The sequence below is a fragment of the Penaeus chinensis genome, chromosome 16, assembly GCF_019202785.1.
Source record: "Penaeus chinensis breed Huanghai No. 1 chromosome 16, ASM1920278v2, whole genome shotgun sequence".
NCBI lineage: Eukaryota > Metazoa > Arthropoda > Malacostraca > Decapoda > Penaeidae > Penaeus > Penaeus chinensis.
This window is the reverse complement of record NC_061834.1, coordinates 28,298,252-28,308,251: the sequence shown is the minus strand read 5'-3', so window position 1 is coordinate 28,308,251 and position 10,000 is coordinate 28,298,252. Positions and strand designations below refer to the sequence as shown.

The 10,000-nt window shown below is 37.0% G+C and overlaps 1 protein-coding gene across 2 annotated transcripts in view; it reads right to left on the bottom strand.

Moving 5' to 3' along the window:
• LOC125033540 (TRAF3-interacting protein 1-like) overlaps positions 1 to 10,000 on the bottom strand; it is a 38,982-nt gene that overhangs the window by 16,242 nt on the left and 12,740 nt on the right. The window contains exons 5-8 of one of the 2 annotated variants that reach the window (XM_047625120.1): positions 6,934 to 7,149; positions 3,383 to 3,567; positions 3,014 to 3,128; positions 1,505 to 1,550 (exon numbers count right to left, since the gene is read on the bottom strand). In XM_047625120.1, the coding sequence (XP_047481076.1) occupies positions 1,505 to 1,550; positions 3,014 to 3,128; positions 3,383 to 3,567; positions 6,934 to 7,149 (562 nt within the window). The remainder of the gene's footprint in view (positions 1 to 1,504; positions 1,551 to 3,013; positions 3,129 to 3,382; positions 3,568 to 6,933; positions 7,150 to 10,000) is intronic. The other variant, XM_047625122.1, reaches the window with a different exon arrangement.

The window sequence follows — 10,000 nt, the reverse complement described above, 5'->3', positions numbered from 1 at the left end:
AATGTATATATATACATGTATATATATATATATGTATACATATAATATGATATAATATAATATAATATATATATTTAAACATATATATATATATATATATATATATATATATATATATTCATGGTGAAACATCAAAGTACAGTACAACAAAATAGAAGCACACACCAAGTGGTTGGCCACATTTTGTGATGAAAGCACAAATCTTTGCATCATATGAAAATCCTGTGCATTTCACACTTACACACAGTAAATCTATCAAGCAGCCAATTTCTAGCAACCACATTTAACAATTTGGTAAATCAATAAGATCATCTGATCTTCAAAAACACAATTTAGTTGTGTTCTATTGATCTTAAGGATTCAACATTGATCACTGCTTTACCAAATATCTTTTTGTCAGTTTATCTGTGAGTTCCTACTTGAAAAATGTAATATTCAAACTGCACTGTATAAATAAGAAAATAAGACTTGCCACACGTGTTACTAATATACTATATTTAAATGAATAAAACAAAACAAAAAACATAAGCCTTTGCATGGTGCAACTGATTTCTCCTCATCTATCATTTTCACATTAAAAGGTAAATATATCCTTTTCTAGGTGGCAGACAGTTACATCAATAATGAAAGAGCATAAGATCAGACCCTTTGTGCAGATGATTATACAAGATCTAAGGCAGCACAGATTCATTACAGATACCAAGTAGGATGGAACTCTATTATGAGAACATTTTGAACTTTCTCCAATGTGTCTTGGAATCATTATCAACTATGAACAATTCTTTATGGGTTGTTGCATTTGGCTGCAAGTGAAAAGACAACTCTCTAAGCTCAGAGCGAAGGTACCCCAAGACAATACCTGTGTCGTCTACCTCATTGGCAAGGGACTCAGGCTGGGGGGGTACTGGTACCTCAGGCTCAGGCTCCTCAGGGGTGCCAATACCCTCAAGGGTGCCAATACCCTCAGGAAGAGGCTCCTGGAGGTCAGGGCTCTCAGGGGTGGCCTCCTGAGACACAATGCCCTCATCTACGGGAACCTCCTGGGAGCTAATGCCCTCATCCAACGCTGCCCCATTATCCTCTATATGACAAGGTCAGTTGTAATGCCTAACCTAATTAATGTTTACTACTTTTTTTTAAGAGACAGATAGACATATTTGTTTATAAGTTAAAGACATACAAAAAGTAAGAAGATAATCATATCAATCAACTCTTGTAAAAAAGAAAAAGAAAAAAATTACAAAGATACTTAGGAGAACACTTTCAACACATGCACTTTATCATAATGTTATCTCTCTACAAGGGAACATCATCTTATATCATAAAATATAAATAACAGACCTCAAGAAATTATGAAAACACAAAATGCAAAGCAACTACAACAACAACTATCCTAAATTACCCATGACATTATCAGATCCATTGCTAGAAACAGAAGACATACATGGAGAAAAGAGGAAATTAGATCTATAATTTTAACCATGAAAACGTATCGTATACTTACTTGGGCGTGCGCTCGGTGGCCGTGCTGATTTTAGCCTTGGGGGAGGCTAAAAGGCAACAATGTGACAACGCATTAATTAATATAATAACTGGTTCATGATACATTCATATTAGAATAACCTGTAATACAGTTCACTTACTAATCATCTCTTGCTCATTTCATACACAGATTCATTCAGTAAATGTTGAAGCCTCTACCAGATATCCAAGGCTTTCAAGGTGGATATATTTTTAACACATTGAATCTAAATAATATTTATTTATTTATGTATTTATTTATTTATTTATTTATTTATTTATTGATTTATTTATTTATCTATTTATTTATTTATTTATTTATCTATTTATTTATTTATTTATTTATATATATATATATATATATATATATATATATATATATATATATATATATATATAGAGAGAGAGAGAGAGAGAGAGAGAGAGAGAGAGAGAGAGAGAGAGAGAGAGAGAGAGAGAGAGAGAGAGAGAGAAAGAGAGAGAAAGAGAGAGAAAGAGAGAGAAAGAGAGAGAAAGAGAGAGAGAGAGAGAGAGAGAGAAAGAGAGAGAATGAGAGAATGAGAGAATGAGAGAATGAGAGAATGAGAGATAATGAGAGATAGATAGAGAGAGAGAGAGAGAGAGAGAGAGAGAGAGAGAGAGAGAGAGAGAGAGAGAGAGAGAGAGAGAGAGAGAGAGAGAGAGAGAGAGAGAGAGAGAGAAAACAGAGAGAGAGAGAGAGAAAACAGAGAGAGAGAGAGAGAAAACAGAGAGAGAGAGAAAGAAAACAGACAGACAGAGACAGGTAGACAGATAGAAAAAAAACATATAGAAAGAGTGAGGCAAATAGTCAGAGACAGACAGACAAACAAACAAAAACTGTCAAACAGATAGAAAAATATTGATAGAGGAAGAGACAGCCCTCTAGAGATAAATATAAACAAACAGAGACAGACACAGACAGAGAGAAAATGAGAGACAGAGGGGGAGACAGATAGTAAGTGACAGAGATAAATATGCAGAGGGACAAAGAAACGAGAATCTAAATAGTAAGGGATCCACAGATAAAGAGATTATTACCATCACAAACTCAAAGACAGTGAAGGGGACAATGCCCACGCAAGGGGGGAAAAAGAGAAAAGAAAAGAAAAGAAAAGAAAGAAAAAAAAAGGAAATGAAAAAGAAAAACAATAATTAAAAAAACAAAAAGAAAATGAAGAAAAAAAAAAAGGAAAACAAAAAAGAAAACAAAAAGGAAAAAGAAAAATCAAGAAAAGGAAAACGAAAACGAAAACAAAAATGAAAAAGAAAACGAAAAAGAAAAAGAAAAAAAATCCTATCTTGTGAAATGCACAAGATAGAATGAAGAAAAAAAAATACTGGAAAAGAAAGAAAGAAAGAAAAGAAAAGAAAAAGAACAGAAAAAAAGAGGAAAAGAAAGAAAAGAAAAAAAAAAGAAAAAAAAAAAAAGGAGAAAGCAAGAGAGAGACAAACAAGACCACGGCCAACTCACCACTTGTTCATCCTCCACATGTCCGTTGGGAATGATCTCCTCGTCCGCTGCTTTCTCGAGTGGCGGAGAATTCTCCTTTTCCAGCTCCTTCACACTGCCCATTCTGCTTGATGCTCTGAGGAAGATGCATGAAGTGGATCAGGGATATATTTATTGTATTAGAAATAAAATACAGACACAAACCAAGAGAGACACACAGACACAAAGACACATAGAGACCCAGATACACACAGACCCTGATACACACAGACACACAGACATAGACACAGACACATACACACGCACACGCACACGCACACGCACACGCACACGCACACGCACACGCACACACACACGCACACGCACACGCACACACACACACACACTAACCTAGACTTCGAGGACCTTGCTTTCTCCGGTGATCCCTCTCCACTTTTCGACTTCCTTTTACTTTTATCATCCTTTTCCTCCTTGCTACTCTTCTCTTTACTGCTCTTGCTGCTCTTCTTTGCCTCATCTTTATCATCCTTGCTCTTTCTACTGGATTTCTCCTTGTCATCTTTGCTTCTGGAGCTCTGGAAGAACATAGGCAATGGGAATAAAGCAATGTCAATGAGATTTTTTTTCTCCTGTTTCTTGGTTGACTGCATTAATGAAAATGGGGGTGTATATGAGTGAAAACCCTCTATAATATTATCAGATTCAGCTTTTCTATGAAGCGAAAAATCCATCAAATTCTATTTTCTACTTTAGAAAATGTAGTCATCCCTACAACTATAATAAATATCCAAAGAAATATATTTTTCACAAAGTGATCATGATATGATTTTGTGTGTGTGTGTGTGTGTGTGTGTGTGTGTGTGTGTGTGTGTGTGTGTGTGTGTGTGTGTGTGTGTGTGTGTGTGTGTGTGTGTGTGTGTTCATGTGTGTGTGCGTGCTCATATGGCAGTGCATGTTTGTCTGAACCACATATGAATAATGTCCTAAACCTCTTATCAATATCACATATCACATATCATATATCTTAAATCTAATGCAAGAAATACAAAACACACACACACACACACACACACACACACACACACACACACACACACACACACACACACACACACATACACACACACACACACACACACACACGCACATATATATTTATATAAATATATATATACTATATATATAGATATATATGTGTATATACTATATGTATACCGTAAAAGAAATTCAAATTCAATACAGAATGCACAACTGAAATAATTCCTGGCATCAACAAACAAAATCACCAACATTCAACATGTTTCTCCTGTAATACAAAATATGATGAAATATTGAAACTGTATAATTTCATGCATATACTGCTCTGCTGCCCAAACACTTCACATCTGTAAAATGAGTTACTGATAAATGCCACAGAATTTAAATTCAAACATGCATTAAATTCTCCAAGCCTTGCAACATGACAGAAATTCAATTAATATGTTATATACACAGGAGCACAAACAGGGAAATGGGAACAAGGATACATTTACACACAGGCATAATGACCATGAATAAACATGATAATGTGATTGATACCTTTTTTTGTTTTATTCCAGATAAACAGATAAAGTGATATACTGAACATGTTACAGAAAATGAATCTTTATGTGTAAAAGTGAGGAATCTTACAAAACTAAAGAACAACTAAAGGATTAGCAACAAATATTACAGTGAAATATAAGAACTAGATAGATAAACACAAATAGAGAAAAAAATAGATGACAGAGAGAGAGAGAGAGAGAGAGAGAGAGAGAGAGAGAGAGAGAGAGAGAGAGAGAGAGAGAGAGAGAGAGAGAGAGAGAGAGAGAGAGAGAGAGAGAGAGAGAGAGAGAGATAAGGATAAGTCCAATATGCGAAGCTGAGCCTCACCCAGGCTATGCCCATGAGGGGAGCCCAGCTTGTGTTGACTAATGCTGACTCACTAATGTGTGTCTGCTGGTGCTGACTCAGCTGAGCTTAGTATTACCTGCTGTGGTGCCCAGCCACAGCAGTAACCTCCAGGCAACAATTGCAACTTCTCGCGCCTGGGCGGGGCGCGAACCGCCGACCCCTCAGATGAGAGGCTGACACGTTACCACTGTACTAGACCGGAGGCGAGCAAGAGAGAGAGAAAGACAGAGAGAGAGAGAGAGAGAGAGAGAGAGAGAGAGAGAGAGAGAGAAAGAGAGAGAGAGAGAGAGAGTGAAAGTAAATATGGATGTGGTAGACTACTACAATAACATATAACAAAAGATATGAAGGTTTTTCCAACTCTGGCTGTAATGATGATGTTGCACACTATTTTCCCCAAGACCCTGAGACTCAGAGACCAGTGTAAGCTCTGTGGCGAACCTGTGTTACTATAGTATATGTCCCATCTAAGAAGCCCTCCAGACCGAGGACTTTCTGCTTACTGAAGAAACCATCATAATCTAAGAACAGTTGATGGATGAATTGTGAAATTCAAATCCCAACTTTGTCTCATGAAAAAGTATGAATGGAAATGAATGACTTGACAAGACTAGATATATCATTAAGATTTACATCATTATGAACATCATCAGAACCCTCTTATAAAAGTAACCTCAAAATGCTAATGTCACATCTTGCTTTGTGAAGTTGTTTATTCCCATTCCAACAAAGTTTATCTGTTAGAATCCTGTCCATCAGTTCAACAAAACTCTAACATGATTCTGATGAGGAAGGACAGTTGAAATGAAGTCATCTGAGTTTAGTTGGTTCAACACATCTAAAATGCTCTTCTGCTGCAAAGTAAAAATGCATTCCAGTGTTTTCTGTGGAGTGGGATTTTAAATATGTTAATGTTGAATGCTTCTGAAAGTAGAATTGATATGTGCCAATGAGAACTCTACACCAAAAGTAAAAGGATATTGTTATATTGTGTCTATGGGCCTTCATATGAGTTTATGGAATATCCATATAAAGCTATGTACAGACTTAAGCCGGAGTATTAAAGGTTTTACTTAGCCATTCAGCATAACAAGCAAGGAATACTGAACTACTGTCTACAACTGTGTTCAAAGCAATGTTTATGTCAGAAATAGTAAACATGCTTTTAGGGTTCATGCATATATCTCTCTCTCTCTCTCTCTCTCTCTCTCTCTCTCTCTCTCTCTCTCTCTCTCTCTCTCTCTCTCTCTCTCTCTCTCTCTCTCTCTCTCTCTCTCTCTCCCTCTCTCTCTCCCTCTCTCTCTCCCTCTCTCTCTCCCTCTCTCTCTCCCTCTCTCTCTCCCTCTCTCTCTCCCTCTCTCTCTCCCTCTCTCTCTCCCTCTCTCTCTCCCTCTCTCTCTCCCTCTCTCCCTCTCTCCCTCTCTCCCTCTCTCCCTCACTCTCCCTCTCTCTCTCCCTCTCTCTCTCCCTCTCTTTCCCTCTCTTTCCCTCTCTTTCCCTCTCTCTCTCCCTCTCTCTCCCTCTCTCTCCCTCTCTCCCTCTCACTATCTCCTTCTCACTCTCTCCCTCTCACTCTCTCACTCTCTCCCTCTCACTCTCTCACTCTCACTCTCTCACTCTCTCATTCTCTCACTCTCTCACTCTCTCACTCTCTCATTCTCTCATTCTCTCATTCTCTCACTCTCTCATTCTCTCATTCCGTCATTCCATCATTCCATCATTCCCTCACTCCCTTATTCCCTCACTCCCTCACTCTCACTCTTACTCCCTCTCTCTCCCCCCCTCGCTCACTCTTTGAACATTGCTTTGACACAGATTTGAAAAGCAAGGACAGGACAGACAGAAGACCAGCCCCCTCCCCACAGCTGCCACCACCAGCATCCTCCTTCGATGCAATTATGGCCCCTGTCACCACCACCACCTTTTCCCATGCCTCCATCTCTTCATCCAACACCCTTGCCATCGCCTGCTGCAGCCTTCCTGCCCCAACCTACAGAGCCAACGTGTACCTTAGACGGAGAGCCACTGTCTTGAGATGGCTTTGCTGCCTGGCCATTGGGGGCATTTCTTTGGCCTTTGCTAGGCTCGGGGGCTTTGCTTGCTTTGGGGGCCCGAGCAGCGGGAGTTTTGGGGTCTTTGGTGCTTTTGGGGTCTTTGGTGGTTGGTTTGGGATTTCTGGTTGGTTTAGGGTCTTTGTCTTTGAGACTGCGATTGTTTGGCGCTACCTAGAAAGGAGAAAGAGCATAAGCCATACTAGAATTTGAGCAGAGTCTGGAACCATACTTAGTGGGTAAATGAACTGGATGATCTGGCCTATAAAACGATACTCTTATGCTGCAACCACATGCTTATCCGTAGTTTTAAGAAGACTATTCTACAACTTTATGGAACTAAGAGAGCTAATATCTCAACCAACAAGAGTTACTATGAAGTATTCAAAGTGCTTAATAATCTATTAACTACACTATGGAATAAGAAATAAAAATACCATAACTAAGTTTTGTTTATATCAGAATAAATTCACTGTATCAAAAAGAGAAGAATATATAAATCTACACATGCTAAATAATTCTGATGAAAGAAGAAAGGGAAATATATAAACTGCATAAAATTCTTAAAAATAAAGAAATGTATGATTAACTACATCTATCACATACATTTATTACCCCAAGTACTACTGCACTACATTCACCTTCAATATGCATCTGGCTTCTTCATGTCAACAGGAAATATGGACATACTCTTGATATGGCAGAGGAACTCATCTTCCCTGCATGCATTAAGCAAGTTTGACTGGTCAATGCATACATGACTCTTTGTGGGGATCAGTTAAACACAAAGTTGCGCTTAACTCTATGCATTGAGGAGCACCTACGTGGCACAACTGAGGGTTGTTTACATTACAGATATAAAAGTCTGCTGTTAGATGGTGTACATAAACAAAAACATACTCTTACATGAGTAATGTAACTAAATTTAATTTCACCTTAGTTTAGGTAATATGATGTATATCACAGATACATGAAATAAAAGTATGCTTATGCTAATAACCATCTTTGATTATTCCAACAAATACCATGAACTCAAATAAAGATAGCAATCACATAACAAAAAACCTTTCAACTAACAAAATTTTAGGTCTGGGAAGTGAAAGATCTTGATTGAGGCTCTCAGAAACTGAGCAGATGTTTCTCTAATAAGTACCGAACATACACTGATAGAAAAAAAAAAGACAAGGCATGATTTTATGCAGCAGCAAAATGCACCAAGGGACTCGTGCCTGGACATGAGTTGCCATCAGCAACTTACCGAAGCCTTCAGAGATAATAACTACTGAAGCTTTAACTTTTCAACAGCAATGATTTCACTATTTTGCCTACTAGAAACTGCAAAAGAAATGTTAAAAGCCTAAGCACTTATCAATACTACACAACAATGCCTATACATACAGCAGTCTATCATCTACATCAAAACATATATAACAGAAGCATTTTATAAGTCTTCAAAATTTCTGTGGAGATCAGGATAAAAAAAAAGTTCCTTATGTATCTGGCACTGCAACATTTAGAGAGTAAAGTTCAGTAAAAAGGGGGGAAATAAAGTATCATACAGCAGAGATGTTCATGAATGAGAGAATGTAAGAGCATCAAAGAAATGGAGAAAAGAAAGATTAAGTAGAGGAATGAGACTGAGAGACAAAAGTTCTATTCTAAACAATCTATAATACTAAACCACTTACAATTATGTTCTCCTGCAAGTGCACATATAATTGCTCAATTCCCATGGCACATACAAAAAGCTTGGTTCAAATACATGGATGTGCAATGCAGGACTGTATAATGTGCTGTTGGAACTGAATTGAGAGGCAGTCACACTCTCTATCCACATTAACTAGTTGATGCTGGAGTGCATTTAGACATCCACCGTCCACAGAATATAAGTGGTTCCCAAGGTGCTTAGTCACTAAGGAGTCAATTACTAGGCTCCCTGATCCCTCTTGTTTACCACATTCTTTGACTTTTCAGAAAGAAAAGTTTAATATCTATTACTTTTATCACTTTCATATGATCATAATGAAAGATTAATATGCAAATAATAAATCAACAATGGGAATAATAGTATCAGAATTTTTTCCCAAATAAAAGAATGGGGTAAACAGATCAGTTAGGCCTCTTACATAACTCCTTGGTAAAGAAACACTTGTGAAGCCATCTATATGTAAAGGAAATGGACACTTAATTTGAACGAGATCACCCTTTTTAGAAATATGAATTCCCTTAAGAAAAACCAAAAAACAAAAAACAAATATAATGTGAGTTTAAAATATGATTTATCTTTATACCAATTAATTTTCCTTTATCCTTAAGTCCACCTTTATATAATCACACCCATCTAAATAAAAACATGATTAACAGCCTTCAGTACATTCCAATTTCAAAGCATGACATGAGCAGATGTTCCCACAGTCCAAAAGTTCACAAACCCATAAAAGTCAAAGCAACTAGGTGTATTAAATGCCAGTAAATAGCATTCATTCAACATATCTCTGCCTAACCATACATCTATCAATGCATGCAAACCATTGCAGGACAAATGATAATCTCCTATGAGGTATACCAACTTTTGATCAGAATACATCTTCCAGTATCAGGTTAGAAGGCTAAATTTGGTTGAGTGATTTAGATCAAGTAAATGACTGGTTAAACTTTGACTCCTTATATATATATATTATAAAGTATCTCAAACAAGATATCCGCAGCGAGCAGTGGCTGTAGTGGATAAGCCTTTTTCATGCAAGTACACTTAAAGAAAAAAGAAAAAGAAAAAAGAAAAAGAAGACAAGAAAGAAAGAAAGAAAAAGTATGTCCTCCTTTTGGGGTGGAAAAAAATATAAAAGAATATCAGACAGCAAAACCCTCAGCATTGTGAACAATCAGATATTGGGAAGGGGAAAAAAAAAAAAAAAATCATTGTAATAATATCCTCATTAGAAAAAGAAATAATATAATAATATACATTTGCACATTCAATAAAACAAGTCAAAACTTAACAACAAGATAACGGTTTATCAACAAA